Source organism: Mesoplodon mirus, assembly GCF_964341445.2.
Source record: "Mesoplodon mirus genome assembly, chromosome: 10".
In the NCBI taxonomy this organism is placed as follows: domain Eukaryota; kingdom Metazoa; phylum Chordata; class Mammalia; order Artiodactyla; family Ziphiidae; genus Mesoplodon; species Mesoplodon mirus.
The window spans coordinates 28210341-28235543 of record NC_138986.1 but is presented as its reverse complement, the minus strand read 5'-3'; the positions used below and the strand labels follow the sequence as shown (position 1 = coordinate 28235543).

General features: G+C 38.5%; 1 protein-coding gene across 1 annotated transcript in view; it reads right to left on the bottom strand.

The window, feature by feature from the left end:
* The window catches only part of AHI1 (Abelson helper integration site 1), a 202686-nt gene that overhangs the window by 1819 nt on the left and 175664 nt on the right, over positions 1-25203 (bottom strand). The window contains exons 26-27 of the mRNA XM_082634082.1: positions 22637-22686; positions 13796-13897 (exon numbers count right to left, since the gene is read on the bottom strand). Of these exons, the coding sequence (XP_082490208.1) occupies positions 13798-13897; positions 22637-22686 (150 nt within the window). The 3' untranslated portion in view covers positions 13796-13797. The remainder of the gene's footprint in view (positions 1-13795; positions 13898-22636; positions 22687-25203) is intronic.

Genomic DNA, 25203 nt, shown 5'->3' with positions numbered 1-25203 from the left:
AACATACAGTTAAATTAACATCTTTTAGCGTCATCAGCAGTTGCTAAAGGCCTGATCCAGCACTGACTAGTTAATTTAAGCAAAAAAGAAATACATTTCTCAAATACAGACAATAAGCACTGCAAACCCTCAGTAACTTCCAGAAATTAAGTGCAGGCAATCGGAGTTTATAACATTCTTCATTCACTGGAAAAAAAATTGTCATGGAAGATGTTTCTGGGTTAGTGACTGGAAAGCCTATAGGCCGTTTTATTAAACAGCACTCTTTCATTTAGTCTAGGGTTGTGTCTTCTTTTAGAAGTGAGTAAACTATTATAGCTTTTCAAATAAATCCAAAAAATGGTACGTGGCATTTTTGATTGACAAAGATAGTGATGGTTAACTATGTATCTAGATGCAGCTTTGAAATAAAACAAATTATACCATCAATAAAAATCAAGAACCAATAGGCAGATGGAGCAAGATGTTGCTTCTTTAGAGACTATGCAGTTAGTACACCAAAACTAGAGGGTGATAAACTAGGGGTTGAGCCTGAAATTTTCTGATGCAATTATTTACATATCAGTGATGAGTATCTGGACTTACACAAAACTGTTGTTGTCTTCCTTCTGAACAGAAAGGGTTTAACATTTGGTTGCTCTTAGAAAACAAATTTCAACCTAAGGATAATGGCAATCTGATTAGGTGGTGGTCAATTCCATTGATCACTCCTGAGAAAAGTAGAGGCTAGAGCATCATGGCAAAAAAGGATGTGCTAATAACCATTCCCTAACCCTAAACCGGAAGGTTAGGGAACATCTGTGCCTTTAGGGACAGGCCCAATCTTTTACTTTTTAAATTTATTTTACTGAAGTATATTTGATTTACAGTGTTGTGTTAATTTCTGCTGTACAGCGAAGTGATTCAGTTATACATATATTGTGTATGGATATATATATATACACGCACACATTCTGTTTCATATTCTTTTCTGCTATGGTTTATGGCCCAATCTTAAATAAATGGTTGTACTACCTTTCCATACGAGGGAAAAAAAATCCTTTGTCAGTCCTTTTTTTCTGATTTTAAATTTGTTAAACCAGTATTATATAATATATAGAAGCCCCGAAATGTTTCAAGTGAACACGCTCACAAACGCAACTGAGGTAGACTATAAAATGGTACAGCTATGGTGAGGCAAGGTACAATCTCACCAGGGGCAAAAATGGGCATCATACTGTCCTGGTGTGTATACAGGTACAGCATATAAAACTTGCCTCAAATTAGGGTCTGATAAAAGTGGGGAAGAAAAGGCTCAAATGGATGCTGAGCACAAGTCACCCAGAGACCCTATAAACGTCTGCAAGGAACAGTGAGGAAGGTAAAGGACCTCAGAGGAGTAACGAGACAAACAGGGTGAGAGGAGGAGTTTATGAGAGTGGTAGGACAAAACCGAGGAAGAAAAACAGAAAAGGGAGGGGGAGGAGGAGAAGAACAGCTGGAAATGAGTGAGATGGATCCTGCACAAGACCGTAGGACAAGTTAAATCAATCAGACTGAGGCTGCATTGTGAGAAGTAAACACAGGAGCCAGGAGGACCCTCAAGAGAGGGAACCTGAAGAGAAACTTAACTGGAAAAAGCTAAAGTAGGCAGTAAAGATAACATATTTAAGGGAAATGACTCAGACTAAGAAGAGGAAGGAACACTGAGTACAGAATGACAAAGACTATCTATGAAAGGGAGAAAGGGGACACAATAAAAGGAAAAGGAGAAGAGACTGCCACGTGCGCACCTTGGACAAGGAACAGCCCCCTTCTGACATCAGGGAACAAGCAAGAGGGACACAGCAGCACGATGATGGCTGCTGACAGCACAGAGACCGAACACCTAAGAGGCAGCAGAGACTTGCTGAAAAGGGAAGAGGTGTCATCTAACCAAGACACCAGTATGAAAACAAATCCAGGCTTTCTCTGTGGTATCTCCTCATAAAGTATCCCCGTAACATAACAGAGGGAGAGAGTAACAGAGTGAGGGCCAATAAAGGCAAATCATATGAAAAGAGAAAGGAAAATCTCATTGCAGGATTTTGAAAATGAGTATGAAACCAGGTTAGTGTTTGTGTGTATGGTATGTGTGAAAAATAAGATTCCTAAAAATATTGGGTCCTACACCACAAGAAATTCAATCCAATGAGTATTCCCTGAAGTTTTACTACGTGGCCAGACACCAGGCTAAGTACTGGGGAGAGAAAATGTGAGCATGCTATAGCCCCCGCCTGGCAAGTACTTACCATTTAATCAGAGTTAAAAGGCAAAGCATGAGGGACCTTCAAGATGGTGGAAGAGTAAGACGCGGAGATCACCTTCCTCCCCACAGATACATCAGAAATACATCTACACATGGAACAACTCCTACAGAACACCTACTGAACGCTGACAGAAGACCTCAGACCTCCCAAAAGGCAAGAAACTCCCCCACGTACCTGGGTAGGGCAAAAGAAAAAAGAATAAACAGAGACAAAAGGATAGGGACGGGACCTGCACCAGTGGGAGGGAGCCGTGAAGGAGGAAAGGTTTCCACACACTAGAAGCCCCTTCGCGGGCGGAGACTACAGGTGGCGGAGGGGGAAGCTTCGGAGCCGCGGAGGAGAGCGCAGCAACATGGGTGCGGAGGGCAAAGCAGAGAGGTTCCCGCACGGAGGATCGGTGCCGATGAGCACTCACCAGCCCGAGAGGCTTGTCTCCTCGGCTGCCGGGGCGGGCGGGGCTGGGAGCTGAGGCTCGGGCTTTGGTCGGATCCCAGGGAGAGGACTGGGGTTGGCGGCGTGAACACAGCCTGAAGGGGTTAGTGCTCCATGGCTAGCCAGGAGGGAGTCCGGGAAAAGGTCTGGACCTGCTTAAGGGGCAAGAGACCATTGTTTCCTGGTGTGCGAGGAGAGGGGATTCAGAGAACCACCTAAATGAGCTCCAGAGACGGGCACAAGCTGTGGCTATCAGCACAGACACCAGAAACCGGCATGAGATGCTAAGGCTGCTGCTGCCACCGCCAAGAAGCCTGTGTGCGAGCGCAGGTCACTATCCACATCTCCCCTCCTGGGAGCCTGTGCAGCCCGCCACTGCCAGGGTCCCATGATCCAGGGACAACTTTCCCAGGAGAACGCACGGTGTGCCTCAGGCTGGTGCAATGTCACGCTGGCCTCTGCCACCGCAGGCTCGCCCCACATCCGTACCCCTCCCTCCGCGTGGCCTGAGTGAGTCAGAGCCCCTGAATCAGCTGCTCCTTTAACCCCGTCCTGTCTGAGCGAAGAACAGACGCCCTCAGGCGACCTACACGCAGAAGCGGAGCCAAACCCAAGGCTGAACCCCGGGAGCTGTGCGAACAAAGACGAGAAAGGGAAATCTCTCCCAGCAGCCTCAGGAGCAGCAGATTAGATCTCCACAATCAACTTGATGTACCCTGCATCTCTGGAATACCTGAATAGACAATGAATCATCCCAAAATTGAGGCAGTGGACCTTGGGAGCAACTGTAGACTTGTGGTTTGCTTTCTGCATCTAACTTGTTTCTGGTTTTATGTTTATATTAGTTTAGTTTTTAGAGCTTATTATCATTGGTAGATATGTTTATTGATTTGGTTGCTCTCTTCCTTTTTTTTTTACATATATAGACATACATATTTTTTTCTTTTTCTCTTCTTGTGAGTGTGTATATGTATGCCTCTTTGTGTGATTTTGTCTGTACAGCTTTGCTTTTACCATTTGTCCTATGGTTCTGTCTGTCCGTTTTTTTTTTTCTTTTTTTTTTCTATAGTTTTTGGTGCTTGTTATCATTGCTGGATTTGTATTTAGGTTTGGTGGCTCTCTTCTTTCTTTCTTTTTTTTTTTTTTTGTGGTACGCGGGCCTCTCACTGTTGTGGCCTCTCCTGTTGCGGAGCACAGGCTCTGGACGTGCAGGCTCACCAGCCATAACTCACGGGCCCAGGACCAGGGCACGAACCCGTGTCCCCTGCATTGGCAGGTGGACTCTCAACCACTGCGCCACCAGGGAAGTCCCTCTTTCTTTCATTTTTTTAAATTACATTTTTATTTTTTTATTTTTTATTTTAGTAAATTTATTTTATTTTATTTTATTTTCTTCTTTCTTTCTTCCTTTCTTTCCCTTCCTTCCTTCCTTCCTCCCTTCCTCCCTCCCTTCCTTCCTTTCATTTTTGGGCTCCCTTTTCTTCTGAGCCGTGTGGCTGACCGAGTCTTGGTACTCTGGCTGGGAGTCAGGCCTGAGGCTCTGAGGTGGCAGAGCCGAGTTCAGGACACTGGTCCACAACAGACTTCCCAGCTCCACGTAATATCAAATGGCGAAAGCTCTCCCAGAGATCTCCATCTCAATGCTAAGACCCAGCCCTGTTCAATGACCAGCAAGCTACAGTGCTGAACACCCTACGCCAAACAACTAGCAAGACAGGAACACAACCCCACCCATTAACAGAGAGGCTGCCTAAAATCATAATAAGGCAAAAGACAACCCAAAACACACCACCAGACGTGGACCTGCCCACCAGAAGCACAAGATCCAGCCTCATTCACCAGAACACAGGTATTAGTCCCCTCCACCAGGAATTCTACACAACCCACTGAACCAACCTTAGCCACTGGAGCAGACACCAGAAACAATGGGAATTATGAACCTGCAGCCTGCAGAAAGGAGACCCCAAACACAGTAAGTTAAGAAAAATGAGAAGACAGAGAAATACATAGCAGATGAAGGAGCAAGGTAAAAACCCACCAAACCACAAAAATGAAGAGGAAATAGACAGTCTACCTGAAAAAGAATTCAGAGTAATGATAGTAAAGATGATCTAAAATCTTGAAAATAGAATGGAGAAAATACAAGAAACGTTTAACAAGGACCTAGAAGAACTAAAGAGCGAACAAACAATGATGAACAACATAATAAATGAAATTAAAAATTCTCTAGAAGGAATCAATAGCAGAAGAACTGAGGCAGAAGAACGGATAAGTGACCTGGAAGATAAAATAGTGGAAATAACTACTGCAGAGCAGAATAAAGAAAAAAGAATGGAAAGAATTGAGGACAGTCTCAGAGACCTCTGGGACATTAAACGCACCAACACTGAAATTATAGGTGTCCCAGAAGAAGAAGAGAAAAAGAAAGGGACTGAGAAAATATTTGAAGAGATTATAGTTGTAAACTTCCCTAATATGGGAAAGGAAATAGTCAATCAAGTCCAGGAAGTGCGGAGAGTCTCAAAAGGATAAATCCAAGGAGAAACATGCCAAGACACATATTAATCAAACTATGAAAAATTAAATACAAAGAACAACTACTAAAAGCAGCAAGGGAAAAGCAACAAATAACATAGAAGGAAACTCCCATAAGATTAACAGCTGATCTTTGACCAGAAACTCTGCAAGCCAGAAGGGAGTGGCAGGACATATTTAAAGTGATGAAAGGCAAAAACTTATAACCAAGATTACTCTCCCCCGCAAGGATCTCATTCAGACTTGACGGAGAAATTAAAACCTTTACAGACAAGCAAAAGCTAAGAGAATTCAGCACCACCAAACCAGCTTTACAACAAATGCTAAAGGAACTTCTCTAGGCAGGAAACATAAGAGAAGGAAAAGATCTACAATAACAAAGCCAAAACAATTAAGAAAATGGTAATAGGAACATACATATCGATAATTACCTTAAATGTAAATGGTTTAAATGCTCCAACCAAAAGACACAGATTGGCTGACTGGATACAAAAACAAGACCCATATATATGTTGTCTACAAGGGACCCACTTAAGACCTAGGGACAAATACAGACTGAAAGTGCGGGCATGGACAAAGATATTCCTTGCAAATGGAAATCAAAAGAAAGGTGGAGTAGCAATTCTCATATCAGACAAAATAGACTTTAAAATAAAGACTATTAGAAGAGACAAAGAAGGACACTACATAATGATCAAGGGATTGATCCAAGAAGAAGATATAACCATTGTAAATATTTATGCACCCAACATAGGAGCACCTCAATACATAAGGCAAATAATAACAGCCATAAAAGGGGAAATCAACAGTAACACATTCATAGTAGGGGACTTTAACACCCCACTTTCACCAATGGACAGATCATCCCAAATGAAAATAAATAAGGAAACACAAGCTTTAAATGATACATTAAACAAGGTGGACTTAACTGACATTTATAGGACATTCCATGCAAAAACAACAGAATATACTTTCTTCTCAAGTGCTCATGGAACATTTTCCAAGATAGATCATATCTTGGGTCACAAATCAAAGCTTGGTAAACTTAAGAAAACTGAAATCGTACCAAGTATCTTTTCTGACCACAACACTGTGAGACTGGATATCAATTACAGGAAAAAATCTGTAAAAAATACAAACACATGGAGGCTAAACAATACCCTACTGAATAACCCAGAATCACTGAAGAAATCAAAGAGGAAATCAAAAAATACCTAGAAACAAATGACAATGAAAACATGACAACCCAAAACGCATGGGATGCAGCAAAAGCAGTTCTAAGAGGGACGTTAATAGCAATACAATCCTACCTCAAGAAACAAGAAACATCTCAAATAAACAACATAACCTTACACCTAAAGCAATTAGAGAAAGAAGAAGAAAAAAACCCCAAAGTTAGCAGAAGGAAAGAAATGATAAAAATCAGATCAGAAATAAATGAAAAACAAATGAAGGAAACGATAGCAAAGATCAATAAAACTAAAAGCTGGTTCTTTGAGAAGATAAACAAAATTGATAAACCATTAGCCAGACTCATCAAGAAAAAAAGGGAGAAGATTCAAATCAACAGACTTAGAAATGAAAACAGGAGAAGTAACAACTGACACTGCAGAAATACAAAGGATCATGAAAGATTACAACAAGCAACTATATGCCAACAAAATGGACAACCTGGAAGAAATGCAGAAATTCTTAGAAAAGCACAACCTCCCCAGACTGCACCAGGAAATATAGAAAATATAAACAGACCAATCACAAGCACTGAAATTGAGACTGTGATTTAAAAACTTCTAACAAACAAAAGCCCAGGACCAGATGGCTTCACAGGCGAATTCTATCAAACATTTAGAGAAGACCTAACACCTATCCTTTTCAAACTCATCCAAAATATAGCAGGGGAGGAACACTCCCAAACTCCTTCTATGAAGCCACCATCACCCTGATACAAAAACAGACAAAGATGTCACAAAAAATGAAAACTACAGGCCAATATCACTGATGAACATAGACGCAAAAATCCTCCACAAAGTACTAGCAAACAGAATCCAACAGCACATTAAAAGGATCATACACCATGATCAAGTGGGGTTTATCCCAGGAATGCAAGAATTCTTCAATATATGGAAATCAATCAATATGATGCACCATATTAAAATATTGAAGGAGAAAAACTATATGATCATCTCAATAGATGAAGAAAAAGCTTTGGACAAAATTCAACACCCACTTATGAGAAAAACCTTCCAGAAAGTAGGCACAGAGGGAACTTACCTCAACATAATAAAGGCCATATAAGACAAATCCACAGCCAACATTGTTCTCAATGGTGAAAAACTGAAACCATTTCCACTAAGATCAGGAAAAAGACAAGGTTGCCCACTCCCACCACTATTATTCAACATAGTTTTGGAAGTTTTAGCCACAGCAATCAGAGAAGAAAAAGAAATAACAGGAGTCCAAGTCAGAAAAAGATGAAGTAAAACTGTCACTGTTTGCAGATGACATGGTAGTATACATAGAGAATCCTAAAGATGCTACCAGAAAACTACTAGAGCTAATCAATGAATTTGGTAAAGTAACAGGATAAAACATTAAGGCACAGAAATCTGTTGCATTCCTATACACTAATAATGAAAAACCTGAAAGAGAAAATAAGGAAACAGTCCCATTTACCACTGCAGCAAAAAGAATAAAATAACTAGTAATAAACCTACCTAAGGAGACAAAACACCTGTATGCAGAAAACTATAAGACAATGATGAAATAAATTAAAGATGATACAAACAGATAGATATACCATGTTCTTGGATTGGAAGAATCAATGCTGTGAAAATGAGTTTACTACCCAAAGCAATCTACATATTCATGCAATCTCTATCAAACGGCCAATGGCATTTTTCACAGAACTAGTACAAAAAATTTCACAATTTGTATGGAAACACAAAACACCCTGAATAGCAAAAGCCATCTTGAGAAAGAAAAATGGAGCTGGAGGAATCAGGCTCCTGGACTTCAGACTATACTGCAAAGTTACAGTAATCCAGACAGTATGGTACTGGCACGAAAACAGCAATATAGATCAGTGGAACAGAATAGAAAGCCCAGAGATAGTGCCACACACATATGGTCACCTTATCTTTGATAAAGGAGGCAAGAATATACAGTGGAGAAAAGATAGCCTCTTCAATAAGTGGTGCTGGGAAAACTGGACAGCTACATGTAGAGGAATGAAATTAGAACACTTCCTAACACCATACACAAAAGTAAACTCAAAATGGATTAAAGACCTAAATGTAAGGCCAGACACTATAAAACTCTTAGAGGAAAACATAGGCAGAACACTCTATGACATAAATCACAGCAAGATCCTTTTTCACCCACCTCCTAGCGAAATGGAAATAAAAACAAAAATACACAAATGGGAATTAATAAAACATAAAAGCTTTTGCACAGCAATGGAAAGTATAAAAAAGACGAAAGGACACCCCTCAGAATAGTTGCAAATGAAGAAACTGACAAAGGATTAATCTCCAAAATATACAAGCATCTCACACAGCTCAATATCAAAAAAACAAACAACCCAATCCAAAAATGGGCAGAAGACCTAAACAGACATTTCTCCAAAGAAGATATACAGATCGCCAACAAACACATGAAAGGATGCTCAGTATCACTAATCATTAGAGAAATGCAAATCAAAACTACAGTGAGGTATCAGTTTACACCAGTCAGAATGGCCATCGTCAAAAAATCTACAAACAATAAATGCTGGAGAGGGTGTGGAGAAAAGGGAAGCTTCTTGCACTGTTGATGGGAATGTAAATTGATACAGCCACTATGGAGAACAGTATGGAGGTTCCTTACAAAACTCAAAATAGAACTACCATATGACCCAGCAATCCCACTAGTGGGCATGTATCCTGAGAAGATCATAGTTCAAATAATACCAAAATGTTCATTGCAGCTCTATTTACAATAGCCAGGACATGGTAGCAACCTAAGTGTCCATTGACAGATGAATGGATAAAGATAATGTGGCACATATATACAGCGGAATATTACTCAGCCATAAAAAGAAATGAAATTGAGTTATTTATAGTGAGGTGGGTGGACCTAGAGTTTGTCATACAGAGTGAAGTAAGTCAGAAAGAGAAAAACAAATACTGTGTGCTAACACATATATATGGAATCTAAAAAAGAAAAAGAGCTTTGAAAAACCTAGGGGCAGGACAGGATAAAGACGCAGATGTAGTGAATGGACTTGAGGAGATGGGGAGGGGGAAGGGTAAGCTGGGATGAAGTGAGAGAGAGTGGCATGGACAAATATACACTACCAAATGTAAAACAGACAGCTGGTGGGAAGCAGCCACATAGCACAGGGAGATTAGCTTGGTGCTGTGTGACCACCTAGAGGGGTGGGATAGGGAGGCTGGGAGGGAGAAGCAAGAGGGAGGAGATATGGGGATATATGTGCATGTATAGCTGGTTCACTTTGTTATAAAGCAGAGACTAACACACCATGGTAAAGCAATCATACTGCAATAAAGATGTTAAAAAAAAAAAAAAGGAAAAAGGCAAAGCATTTGTAACAGAAATAACTCTGAACTTGGAGCCAGAAGATCAAGTCCTAGTTCAGGCATTTTTTACTCTGACTCTCAGACCTTGATTTCTTTAAATGTATAAAGAATGGGCTGTATTAAAAAATTTCTGAAATTACTTTTGTTTTAAAAGAAATGATCAAGTGTAAACAGAGAGATATACCATGTTCTTGGATTGGGAGAATCAATATTGTGAAAATGACTATACTACCCAAAGCAATCTACAGATTCAATGCAATCCGTATCAAATTACCAATAGCATTTTTTACAGAACTAGAACAAAAAATCTTAAAATTTGTAGGGAGACAAAAAAGACCCCTAATTGTCAAAGCAATCTTGAGGGAAAAAAACGGAGCTGGAGAAATCAGACTCCCTGACTTCAGATTATACTACAAAGCTACAGTAATCAAGATAGTATGGTACTGGCAAAAAAGTAGAAATATACATCAATGGAACAGGATAGAAAACCCAGACATAAACCCACACACCTATGGTCAACTAATCTATGACAAAGGAGCCAAGGATATACAATGGAGAAAAGACAGTCTCTTCAATAAGTGGTGCTGGGAAAACTGGACAGCTACATGTAAAAGAATGAAGTTAGAACAATCCTTAACAGTATATACAAAAATAATCTGAAAATGGATTAAGGACCTAAATGTAAGACCAGACACTATAAAACTTTTAGAGGAAAATACAGGAACAACACTCTTTGACATAAGTCACAGCAAGATCTTTTTTGACCCACCTCCTAGAGTAATGGAAATAAAAACAAAAAGAAACAAATGGGGCCTAATGAAACTTAAAAGCTTTTACACAGCAAAGGAAAGTATAAATAAGACGAAAAGACAACCCTCAGAATAGGAGAAAATATTTGCAAACGAATCAACAAACGATTAATCTCCAAAATATATAAACAGCTCATGCAGCTCAATATTAAAAAAACAAACAACTCAATCAAAAAACACAGAGAAGACCTAAATAGACATTTCTCCAAAGAAGACACACAGATGGCCAAGAGGCAAATGAAAAGCTGCTGAACATCACTTATTATTAGAGAAATGCAAATCAAAACTACAATGAAGTATCACCTCACACCGGTTAGCATGGGCATCATCAGAAAATTTAAACAACAAATGTTGGAGAGGGTGTGGAGAAAAGGGAAGCTTCTTGCACTGTTGATGGGAATGTAAATTGATACAGCCACTATGGAGAACAGTATGCAGGTTCCTTGAAAAACTAAAAATAGAATTACCATAGGACCCAGCAATCCCACTACTGGGCATATACCCAGAGAAAACCATAATTCAAAAAGACACACACACCCCAATGTTCATTGCAGCACTATCTACGATAGCCAGGTCATGAAAGCAACCTAAATGCCCATCGACAGACGAACAGATAGAGAAGATGTGGTACATATATACAAAGGAATATTACTCAGCCATAAAAAGAAACGAAATTGGGTCATTTGTAGAGACGTGGATGGACCTAGAGACTGTCATACAGAGTGAAGTTAGAAAGAGAAAAACAAATACCGTATATTAACACATATATGTGAAATCTAGAAAAATGGTACAATGAACTGGTTTGCAAGGCAGAAATAGAGACACATATGTAGAGAACAAACGTGTGGACACAAAGCGGGGAACGCAGGGGGCAGTGGTGGGATGAATTGGGAGATTGGGATTGCCATATATACACTAATATGTATAAAATAGATAAGTAATAAGAATGCTGTATTAAAAATAAATAAAATTCAAAAAAACAAAAAGCAAAGAAAAAAAAGAAATGATCAAGTGTGTATATATATCAATATATGCTGAGTAGAAAAATTAGAAAATACACACAGTAAAATGAAGGAAAAAAAATCACTACAATTCCACCACTTAGCGATAACTACTGACATTTATTGATGTATATTGTTCCATATTTTATGCATATGTTATATAAAAACTATTTTATAATCATCCTTTTAACTTAAAAATTTTTCATCATTCCTTCCACATCTACGAACATACTCCTATAATATTTTCACTATTTGAAATAGTCACATGGTGTTCTATTACATAAATGTTTCATAATTTAATCAATACTGAGCTTCCCTCGTGACACAGTGGTTAAGAATCCGCCTGCCAATGCCTGGGACATGGGTTCGAGCCCTGGCTCAGGAAGATCCCACATGCCGCGGAGCAACTAAGCTCGTGCGCCACAACTACTGAGCCTGTGCTCTAGAGCCCGTGAGCCACAACTACTGAGTCCTTGTGCCACAACTAACGAAGCCCAGACGCCTAGAGCCCATGCTCCGCAACAAGAGAAGCCACCGCAATGAGAAGCCCACGCACCACAATGGACAGTAGCCCCCGCTCGCCACAACTAGAGAAAGTCTGCACGCAGCAACGAAGACCTAACGCAGCCAAAAAAAAAATGATAATAAATAAATTTAAAAAAATAATAAGTTAATCAATCCTTTATTCATAGAAATTGAATTTTTTTCCTTCTATTTTTAAAACACTGCTTGAAGGAGTAGGCTTTTAACTGAATCTCTGCATGTATACTTAAACATTTTCCTACAGTAAATTCCTGGAAGTAGAATATTCAGGTCAAAAGACATCAACAATTTGAAAACTTAAAATAAACAAGTATTACCAAGCTATACTCCACAAAGGATTGTTTTAATATATACTATTACTGGCAGCATATGAGGAAACCCACTTCCCCACACTCTCATCAACACAAGGTTGTATCAGTTTGAAGCTTGCTGCTATTTTCTGAGGGAAAAATACCATCTCATTTATTGTTTTAATTTCTATTAATTTGATCACTGTAATTGGACATTTTTCATATGTTCACTGTTTTATATATATATATATATATATATATATATATATCCCTTTAAGAATATCCTATGCACCCCGTTTGCCAGTTCTCCTACTGATATACTTCTTTTCCCTTTTAACTTTTTAGAGCTTTTTATAAGTTAAGGGTATTAACGCTTCGTCTGTCACATATTTTGTGAAATTCTTCCTGATCCCAGCTTATTGGTTGTTTTTAGATTCTGCTTATGGCATTTTTTTCTCTCTGACATAAATGATTTTAAAGTTTCTATTATTTAGAGCTAAAAACCTGTTTCAAAATATGTTTTCTGATTCTGGTATCAATGATAAAAAGTCATTCCTTAACACCCATGATTATAGAACTATTGATTTATAAACTTTCTGTATAATGAGATTTTATTTTTTGCCATCAAAATCTAAAAATACTTATGGAAAATTTGAATCTAATTCTCATTAAGTATCAATTTCATAAAAGTGTACGTGGTAGAGCTTAACATTTTCACTTTCATCAGACAAACTTCACTTCTAGTAATAGAGAAAACAGAGGCCACCTTCTTTAAGAAGTCCTTTCCTGTCCTTCTTATACTTTATCTCTCACCAGAAAACATCATCATTCAAACTCATTTTGTCTCACTTGCCTGTCTCAGTGGAAAAAGTAGCCCCACCTTCTTGTTTCAAATACTACTCTTTTAATTATTCTCCTTATCCTATACCTTGACTGGCTCTTCTCAAGGGGCTCTTTGCTCTGGGGTTATAAATATTCTTGTCATTCCCTCCTGTATAAAGATCTTCCTTACATCCTGTGTTTTCCACTAGTTTCTGCAGAACTTTTTCTTTCCTTTGAAGTCCAACTTCTGGGAGAAGCAGCCTCTCCTGACGGGCCTTCTCCCTGTGGGCTGGAGACAATCTGACTCATGCTTCCAGGACCCTCCATTCAAAACCATCTTCTCCCAGGTCACAAACAGCCTCTTGGTTGCAAATCCCCAAGGCATTTTTCAGCCCTTATTTGACTTCTGCTGTCTTTGATATTTGTCCTTGTTGACCATGCCTTTCCTAAACCTTCCTGTTGACTCCGTGACATGACGGTCTCCTGGTTTCCTCTTACCTCTATGAGGGTGACTTTCCGGCCATTTGCTCGTTCTTCTTGCCCTGCATATCCATGATGTGTCTGCGGTCCTCAAGGCTCTGTTCTCTGCCCACCTCAGAACTGCAGGAGGGGAAGATTGGAGACAAGGAGCCAGTGAGAAAGCTGCTGCAACAGCTCAGATGGGGCTCGGATTTAGGGAAGTGGCAGTGGGAATAAAAAGGGGAGATAAATGGGAGGATCTGAGAGAAAAATATTCGACAGATGATATGAGCGATTATATATGTGGGTGGGCAGCGGGGAGTCAGAGGTATTTCTCTGACGTAGAGACAATAAACCTTAGCTGGTTTGGCTCCTTTTTACTGTATGAAGGGACAAGAATAAAATAAATTTTACTTCTTTCAGAAAAATATTAGCTGCCTAGGAAAAACCAGGAAGTTTTTATCAAATTAAATAGAAGTGTGTGTGTGTGTGTGTGTGTGTGTGTGTAAAAGAGCAGGAGATTCCTTACTGACAAAGAAGGGGTGAAGGGGTGAAAGAAGGGGTGAAGTTTATGCATAAGAAAACAGTGATATCCTGACCTGTGGGATGGGGAATGCAGCTTTTCAAATGGTTCAACAGGAACAGTAACATAGAAAACAAATATTTTGTGGATGAATGTTTAGTAATTCAAGTTATGTTAGAAAAAAGAAAATACAAAAACAATGAAAAAAGGGAAATTCAAAGAATGGAAGGCAGTGTCCCCTTTCTAGGATGTCTAGGAATGATGGGAGACATCACAACAGAGCTTGAAAAAGGTACAAGAATTTCAAGATCAGGCAGTAAGGAGGACTGAACAGTGACTGCTGTGGACTGAACTGTGTTCTTTCACAGGTTGAAGCCCTAACCCCCAAAGTGAATATATCTGGGGATCGGGCCTTTAAGGAGGTAATTAAAGTTAAAGGAGGTCATAAGGGTGAGACCCTAAGCCACAGGACTGGTGTCCTTATAAGAAGAGGAAGAGACACCAGAGAGCTCTTTCTCTCCACACATGCATAGAGGAAAGGCCATGTGAGGACACAGCAAGAAGCTGGCCACCTGCAAGGCAGGAAGAGAGGCCTCACCAGAAACCAGCCCTGTTGGAACCTTGATCTTGAATTTCCAGGCTCCAGAACTATGAAAATAATACATTTACATTATTAAAGCCACCCAGTCGGTGTTACTGTTACAGCAGGCCGAGAAGACTAATATGGAGATGTCTAAGTAAGTAAAATGAAGTCAGATGACTGAGAAGGAAAAGGGTCAGAAGCCACAAAGATGAAAGAACAAATAAAGTACGTCTAGAAAGGAGGAAAATGATGAGAGAGAAAAGAAAAGTTGAGTTCTGAAGCAAAAAGCATCGATAACTTACTGCCTATCTCCAGGGAACCTACACCTTAGCATTAAAGTAAAAATTCAAATGTCTGTGGATGCCAGGGTGACAAGGAGAGCGAGGAAAGCAAGCCAGGAATAATACGGCAGGGACCCTGGTAAACTGGAGAGTGGATGACTCATCTTAGGGAGGCGACCACTAACTCAGCTCCAGTGGATGGAAGCCAGCAAAGAATGTGGAACTGTGGTCCAGAACTTCAAAAGAAATAAGAAATCTACATTTATGTGAAATCTTTGTATTTGGGCAACTGGTAAGATTACAGACACAGTGGACCTGGACTGTATCTTGCTGAGAGGCCCAATTTAAAAATATATATATATATATATATATTTGGTCTGTGCATTCCCCCACCCTGTAGAGTACCCTGCTAGTCTCAGGGTATTCCAGGCACTTTCATGCAATTGTGCCTTAGCTCCTGCCATCCTTCTGACTTCTAGGTCCTTTTCTTTTTGTTCACCCTGTCTCTACATGGTTTTTAAGAATTAAATGCTATCTTACATCTTTGGCTTTCCTTGATCACTGTGGGAAAATCAGACCGTGTGACCCTCTCCACCTTTTCTTTCTCATAATGTACATATGATCCAACAGAAAGCTACCCTGAAAAATACAACATCTGGACTTTTGCTTGCATCCAAGATGAAGTAACAGGGACCAGATTTACTGCTCACCTAAAACAACCAAAAAAATTGGGCAAAACATATGAAATAATTTTCAAGACACTGAATCCTAAGCAACAAAGGAAAGTGATACCGAAGAAATGGAAAATAAATGAGATGAGCCCTATGACTCCCCAGCTTACTGCCTTGAGAGCTTCCAGGCCACAGCACAGGGGGATGGAGACTGTGTGGAGCCTGGTGGGCTCCCTGAGTGAGTGCTAGGAGTCTGAGGAGACCAGGTAGGCTATAGTTCACAGACTACCAGAGAGGAGACAGCTTCATAGTGAGAGAACTTGGAGACTTGCAAAGGTTCTCTTCAAGTATTCAGCAGAGTACAGGTGACAATATACAGCGGAGGAAATCTCCCGAGGCCAGGGACAGTACCTATTCCCATCAGCCAGGATGGAAAACCGCACAACTCAGAACGCATTGGGTAGAATACCCAAAAGGGATTTGTGTCAGTAGTGAGGAATAATTAGCCCTAGACTAAACACAGTTCCAGTCCCACCTAACAAATCTAGAAAAAGAAGCACAAATTAAACCCCAAAGAAGCAGAAATAAAGATCAGAGTGGAAATCAATGAAACAAAATAAATAAACAATAAAGAGAAATCAATGAAACAAAGCTGTTCTTTTCAATAAAATTGATAAACCATTTGCCAGGCTGACTGAGGAAAACAGAGTAAAGAAATAAATTATCAATAATAGGAATTAAAGAGGCAACATTATTACAGATTCTTTCAATATTAAAAAGATAATGAGGGAATATTATGAACAACCTTATGTCAATGAATTCAACCACTTGGATGAAATGGACAAGTTCCTTGAAAGATACAAATTATCAATGCCTATATAAGAAGAAATAGATAAACTTAATAGCTCTACTTCTATTAAACAAATTGAACTTGTAGTTAAAAATCTTCCATAAAAGAATACTTCAGGCCCAGAGAGCTTTACTGGTGAGTCTACACAACATCTGAAGAAGAAATAGAGTGACATCAGTAAAAACGGTGGTGTAAGGACTTCTGAAAATTTTCTCCTCCAAATAAGCTATGAGAAAACTGGCAAGCAGGGTTAGAATCAACTTTTTTAGATTCTGGAAATTAGCCAATAGCTTGTAGTAACCCGGAGAATGTTTATTCAAGAAGAATGGTTGACACTTGGTAAGAACAGTGAGCTTTGTGGCATTTTAACTTACCTTATCCCATCCCCACTGTCTGGCTCTGTGGGTACCTTGAAAAAGAAGAGCCTGCGTTTATGGTGAAAGCCAGCAACCTGGCAGCCACTGGAAGGAGCAGAACAGGGCTGGAGCTCTTTCAAGGCCTCATTCCCAAGGAATTATCATTATCTGACCTGTTTGGTGGTTTCCTGGAAGACACCACTTGTAAGGCTGTCTGCATTTGACTTATCTTAGAGCTTGCCTTTTCCCTGGGAGGCAATTACAATTAACTTCAGGGCTGCCTGAGTGGTGGATAACAGTAGGCAAACAACAGACTAACTAAAAGCTTTAAAGGAAAAGCTGGGGGAATAAGCTGTCCATGAGGGTTTTGAAAAGCTCAGACTTAGTCCTGGGAGTCTAGAAGGTCTTACACATGTGTAGGGCTGTGTGCATGCACAGGAAAGACCTGAGAAGGCCTTAAGCCCTCACCACTGGCTGACCTTAAGACTCTATGCCAACAGGAAGTGAAGGTTAAGACAGAGGTGTCAACTGCCTGGCTGGGTGTTGAAGGTGTGCACAGCACACACAGAGCCCCTACCTGGCAAGACTGGGGGACCTACTGGTTCCAGGTGTTTAAGGAAATCGGTGTCCAATTATTAGCTGATCACTAATCTAACTGAGCAAAGACTCCTGTGGACAAACACATTACAGTGAAAGAATTAAAGAATTTGTTCAGAGAAGTTAACAAACAACAAACAACTAGAATAAGTAGCAACAATAACAAACCCTGGGGAGGGGGAAGAATCTAATTTCCAGAGTTGTCACATTATATCATTCAAAATATCTAGTTTTCAATAAAAGGTTACAAGACATGCAAAGAAACAAGAAAGTATGCACCACACAAGGGAAAAAGCAATCAACTGAAATGGTCCCTTAGGAAGCCCAGACATCGGACTTTCTAGACAACGACTTGAAATCCACTATTATAAATACATTCAGAGAACGCAAGAAAACCATACTTAAAGAACTAACGGAAAGTATGGGAACAACATCTCATCAAATAGAGAATATCAATCAATAAATAGAAATTACAAAAGGAAAAAGTAATATCATATCCTCACAGACTCTTCCAGAAAACTGAAGAGGAGGGAATTCTTCTTAACGCATTCCATGAAGCCAGCTTACTCTGATAGCAAAACCAGACTAAGACAGTACACGAAAATAAAACTATAGACCCATATTTCTCTTGAACAAAATACAAACAACTCTAAATAAAATTTTAGCAAATCAAGTCCACCAATTTATAAAAAGGATAACACACCGTGACTAAGTGGGGTTTATTCAAAGAATGAAAAGTTGGTTTAACATTTGAAAACCAATGTAATTTACCATATTAGCACATTTAAGAAGAAAAATCATATGATTATCTTAGTAGGTGCAGAAAAAGCATTTGACAAAAATCCAACATCCATTCCTGATACAAACTCTCAGCAAACTAGGAAATGAAGGAATAAAGGGCATTTATTTAAAAACCTATGATGATGTACTTAGCGGTGAAAGACTGAATGCTTTCTCACTCACTTCCCTTCAGGACAAAAGAAGATAAGAATATATACTCTCATCATTTCTATTCAACATTGTACTGGAGGTTCTAGCCAGTGCAATAAGGAGGGAGGGAGGAAAGGCATCCAGATTGGGAAAGAAGAAGCTAAACTGGCTTTTATATGTATGACTGTCTATATAGAAAACCTGGTGAAGTCTACCAAAAAGTTATTAAAACTAACAAGATAGTTTAGTAAGGTAGCACGATACAAGATCAACATACAACAATTAGTAGTATTCCCATAAATTAGCAACAAACAATTGCAAATTGAAATTGAAAAATAATACCATTTACCAATGAGATATGCAGGAATAAATGAGCCAAATATGTGCAGGACTTATACGCTGAAAACTAACAATCAGTGTTGAGAGAAATTAAAGAAGGCCTAAATAAATGGAGAAACATTTCATGTTAATGAGTCAGATGACTGAATACTGTCGACATGTCAGTTCTCCCCAAACTTACCTTTGGATTCAAGGTAATACAAGTTGGGATTCCAGAAGCCTATGTTGTAGAAACTGAAAAACTTATTCTAAATTGATGAGGACATACAAAGGACCCTGAATAGTTAAACCGACTTTAAAAAAGGACAAGACTGGAGGACCAATAATACCTGATTCCAAGACATATTATAAAACTACAGTAATCAAGACCGTGTGTTACTGGTGTAAAGACAGAAGTAGATCAATGGATTAGAATACGTCCAGAAACAGACCTACCCTTATAATGACAATTGATTTTCAATGAAGGTGTAAAGACCATTCAGTTGAGGCATGGCTGTTTTTTTCAAGAAACGATGCTAGAACAACTGGATATCCAAATGCCAACAAAACAAAACAGACTCCTCTGATCCAAACCTCACATCATATACAAAACTTAACACAAAACAGATCATAGACTTAAATATGAAACCAATTTGAAGTATAAAACTTTTACAAGAAAACATAGGAGAAAAGCTTTGTAACTTTGGCAAAGGTTTCTTAGATACTATACTAAAGCATGATATATAAAAGAAAAAAATTGACAAATTGGACTTCATCAAAATAAAAAAAAAGTTTGCTTTTCAAAAGCTACTGTTAAAAGAATGAAAAGGCATAACAGAGACCGGGAGAAAATATCCGCATATCATGTGTCTGATAAAGAACATATTTAGAATATATAAGGAACTCTGTGATGTCACACACCTGACAATGGATAATTTTGATTTCAGAAAGGGTGGGGAATGGGAGGAGGAGAAAAAGGCTGAAAAGTGAATAATCAAAAGAAGAAATTTTTAAAAAAAGTTGCAAGTAGTAGGGTATTTTAGGGGAAAAAGGTAAACTAATTTCTTCTCATGAAAAGAAGAAGAAATTGAAGAAGTCTGGAATAGGATTATTATAAAGATGGAAAAATATATAGTGGAGGAGAGATCGGATACTTGGAGTTAACACTTATGGCTGCACTACATTAAGAATAGATTGCATTCATTCATTCATTCAGTTCACATATGAGTGTTCACAAATAAAGGCCTTTAATATTATTGACCATCTGAATTAACTTCTCTCTGACCAAACCTGCTAATGCAATAAAACATTCTAGGTTTAAAAAAAACCCCAACAAACTCTAGATAAAATATATTAGTAACTAGGGAACACTAATACTAATTATGGATTATAACATATTTGTAGAAGCTTCATTACAAACTCTGACTTGGGCAGCAGATCATAACATCATAGGGGCATGAGATATAAAAGGTAAAAGTTTAAGACTTTCAAGAAAATGCCTTTAAATTAACCTATAAAAGTTTCTTCTTGGTATCTTTTTAAGATAAGAGAGTGTAGCTTTATTAAAATGTGTAAAAATTGTTTGCACAGAAGTGATTGACATTTCTGAAAAAAAATTAAAAAGTATAAATGAGACAAGAAATTCAAGTGGAAAGTGGTGAGAGGCAGTCCTATGTGGCTCATTTACAAAGTATGGTCAACCAACTAATGAGCAGATGTTAGTAACTGAATGGCAAGGCTGCAAAGAAACAAAAAAATTAGCCTCTATCCATTTACTTGGGTACAATGGACTCATTTAAGTAAATTAGAGAAATAAAGAAATGACATACTGGGCTATAGTATTTCCACCTTCAACTTGCCTACAGTTCTTAAGTCATGAGAAATGTATCTTAATTCATCCTTACTTCTAAGAAATTATGAGTATAGGGAAAGCCCAAAGGCTTTAGATGAACTTGAGCATTTAGACATATCTGAACTTCTCATGAAAATTTATTTTCAGAAGCTTCTTAAGTGCTCTATGTTCAAAAAGAGAGGCCAAGCTACCCTGACAGCCTTAGAAACAAGCTGGGATGGTTTTTGAGGCTTTTTAAAATTTTAATCTGGAGAGCATTTTGTGGATCTCTCTGTCACCTGAAGATACGTATCCAAAGTAGTCAAAGTGACTATAGAACCTTTCATTCACATATTAGATAAAAGTTCTAAAAAAATTTATAAAAATGTTCAGAGAGAGGACTGTTCCCATAATGTATTAAAATATGGTCATTTTTGATTGTTGAAACAGAGTTTGTCCTCACTGATCCAGCATATTTTTTACGTGGGTGATCCGTCACTGAGTATACTCCTCAGAGCCAGTTATTATGTGATCAACTATTATGTAAAATTTCAATTGTTCAGAGATTGGAACTGAAAACATACCTGGCAGATATAACAAAAACAAAAAACTGAAAGACCTGGGATGTGTATTTGTGTCGTGTGACAGGGAGAGAGAAAGCATGGAAAGAACAGCAGATTGGGAAACACAGGATCTGTGTTCTGGTACTGGGTCTGCCTCTTACTACCTCCCTCAGATCATGTTTCTCCACATGCAAGACAGTGGTCAGAGCAATGGTCTGTAGGGAAATGGGGAGACTCAAATGTGATGAGTGTGCTCTGATGTAATACAGGGCTATATATAATCATATAATCATTAATATAATTTTATCTCTCAAAAAGAAAGATTTTTTAAACTTACAACAAAATGGCATCTTACCAAGGAGCCTAATAACACTGAATATAGTATAAAAAACAAACACACACACACCCCGGTAGTCTGAGAATCAGGAGACTTAGGTCTTGCTTGGTTCAAGCGCTGACATAAATGTGCCTTGTGACATTTGCACAAGGTCTTTCCTCTTAGTTTTCCTGAATATAAAACAGAGGGAATGTAGAATTCTAAGGGATCTTCTAGGTCATGATTCTGTGACTCTTAAATACCATTAAAAAATTCTGTTTGTCTTTCATCTGTAGAATGAAATATTATAAAATAATGCACAGTTTTATCTGATAATTCCTGTAAATTAGAGTGTCATTTAAATCAGAATTTCTGAACTGGAAGAGACATATTCTTCAAAATGTCAAAGTGCATAGCAGGGTTAACGAATAAATATTGGGTTGGCCCAAAAATTCATTCGGGTAAGACGTTATAGAAACCCCCGAACTTTTTGGCCAACCCAATATTTTCCTGAAGGACATTCAGCAGGGCTTCTCTGTATGCACATGTGTGTAGGCATGCACCCAATGTGGGGACAGTGGCGGTGGGATGGGAGGGCACAGCAGACATCTGAGCTGTTCAAGGTCGTTACACTCATGTGATAGTTTGCTAGTGACGTGTGAATATGAAGTCAGGGCTTCAGATTATGTACAAAATCATCTGCAATGATAAAAATTGAGAAGTGCTTTGCAAAGGTTTTCGGTATTTTTTTTTTTGAGGTAAGAGAGATTTTCTATTTATGTTATTAAGTAATATAGCAAGTATCAAAAAAATATAAAAACTTCCTAGAGATCTTTTAAAATAAATACTTGAAAAATTGCTCATCTACCTTAGGCATTTCTAAGACATATACAATGATAATGTTCTGGGTATTAGCTTTTTTTCTTTAATGCCTTGAAATAGGCATTTCATAGTTTTTTTAGTGTGGTATTATGAAGAGGGAAATGGAGAAACTGTCCTTAAAAAAAAGAAAAAAACAACTATTTATCACTGCAAATTATTTAGGAGGAAAAGCTGCTTACTGTGTCATAGACTCTGAGCCCGGTCTGAAATCCTGGGACTTGAATGACTGCTGTGAAAGAAGAACAAAGAGTAAATCACAAATCACAGAAGACAACACAGGCAATATGCACATGCTGAAAACCCACCAACTGGATGAATGAGGAAAGAGCATGCCTGTTCTGAACACAAGTGTCTATCAGCATGTCTATCACAAGTGTGTATTCACTCCCATGGAAAACCAAGGAAACAGCTCTCCAGATTGGTTAAGCGCTCTTCGTAAATAAAGTGAGCTTTCAGGTGTGTGGCAAAAAGAGTCAGTTGTGAGTCAGCCTAAATTATATCAGTAATACTATATTACTTAAGTTCTAAAGTTACCTTTCAACACTGCATCTTTCCTTTGTAATCTTGTCAGTACACTGTATTTTCAGGGTGTTACTCACTGAACTATGTGTAAAATTTTGAATCTGCAAGCTCTTTAAATCTTCTACAAAATTTGCTTAGTATATCTGTTTTATTAATGGCATCTCCATGAGAAAATCAAATAAGCACTTTCAGTGGTGCCAGATTATACTCTGAGTGTTAGACGGTTCCTCTAGAGTTTGAACATTAATCCCAAATGAAAGGATACTGTGGAAAATGGTGGCTGATATGAGACAGTAGTTTAGAAACCAACTTAATCTCGCTATAAGACAGACTTGCAAATTTTTTTTTACAGATAATTACATGTTATGGAAAGGATCTACTTAAAATTCACATAGAAAATATAAATCACTACTATGTTAAAGTTTTGAATTACATCCAAATGAAAGAGATATACCATATCTACCTAATTAAAATTGTAAAACCCCAGAAAACAAAAAGCCAAAATGAAATGAAAGACAAGGAGTACAACTGTCTCTTTCAGTCTTAACTTCTTTGAGTAACTACTGCTTTCCCAGTCTTATCTCTACTGAAACTTGTTTTGCCTTTTTGGATTTCCTCCTTCACAATCGGATTTCAGCAAGATTTGGCACTGAGTCCCTTTAAACAAGTATTACTTTTCTTATCATAAAGATTTCAAGAGGATTTTGTACTTTTCTGGACCATAATTATGTAATATTATTGCTGGCTATATAGCTTTAAATCAAGCATGTAATGAAAACAAGAGTTAAAGGGCAAGGAGACTTAGTGGCAAAACCTGAATGTTGGAGTAAGTGAGCCTATTTCAAAGAACAAAGGAACCAATCTTGGATTTTTCTCAACTATTTGAAGATAATCTGACTCAGTTAAAATGTGTTTGGGGAAAAAAGTAAAAACACATAGAAAATTTAAATTCAAGGACTAATGCAGACTGCAGAATAGTCTACCTGCCCTCAAGCCCATAGAGCAGAAGAAAACCATCAAAACCTCTCAGAAAGCATCAACTGTAACTGAATTTCTTCAGTTTTTTTCCCCAGACTTATGAAATAAATTCCAAACACAGCCATCAGATTAAAGGTCAGACGCTTCTTTTACATGGTCTAAGTATTACTTCTCTCTCTTTGCCCAAGGCAAGAGCAACATCTTACCTTAAATACACGTATATACAGTCGGCCCTCAGTATCCAAGGGGGATTGGTTCCAGGACACTCCCACCTGCACAGATACCCAAATATGCAGATGCTACAGTGCCTCATATAATGGTGTAGTATTTGTATATAACCTAACAACCTCCTGTATACTTTAAATCATCTCTAGATTACGTATAATACCTAATGCGATGTAAATGCTATGCTAATAGTTGTAAATACAATGTAAATGCTATGTAAATAGTTGCCAGCATGGCAAATTCAAGTTTTGCTTTTTGAAACTTTCTGGAATTTTTTTTCCAAATAATTTCGATCCATGTTTGGTTGACTCTTTAGATGTGTAGCCCGTGGATAAGGAAGGCCAACTGTATATGAAATGTTGTAAAACTACTAGATTAAAAAAACCCAACATAATGGCTCTAATCAGAACATAAGTCTACTCCAGAGGTTGAGGGAAGGGAAGTCAGACTGAATTATACATCACTGTTACGTCAGTGTTACTTTCCCTTGCTTGTTGTGACCCTGACAAATGAGTAACAACATATTACTACGTGCAGGTCTTACCAAACCTGCTTCTAATAGTCTTTTCATATGAAATGGGTGCTGTGATGTCCTCAGAAAGTCTGTCTTAAGCAGGTTAAACATGGTTCCTGCCCTGTTTCCTACTGTATTACTGCATTACTGTAGCGGGCATATCCAAGTCCTTTTTCATGATGCAAAGGTTGGCTTAACCTATGTTCAAATGCTATGAATCACAAATTAGTAGGCGATCCACATTACAAAGTCTTGACACTGATTTATAAGAGGACACATTTCTTTAGGACCAATACTTCACTTCTCAACACCTTTACTCACTCATTCCTCGGTCTCAGCAGCAGCGCGCCATATGGGTATGGAGGCAGAAGGAGGGGGAAGAAGGAGGTGTCTCTGTGAGCTGTTTTGTTTCACTTTATCTTTAAACAAAAAGGCCCAAGGCTGTGAGACAATCAGCCCATAAGCACCCTCACCCCCCATCAAGGCCAAGGAGCATGATTGCCCTTC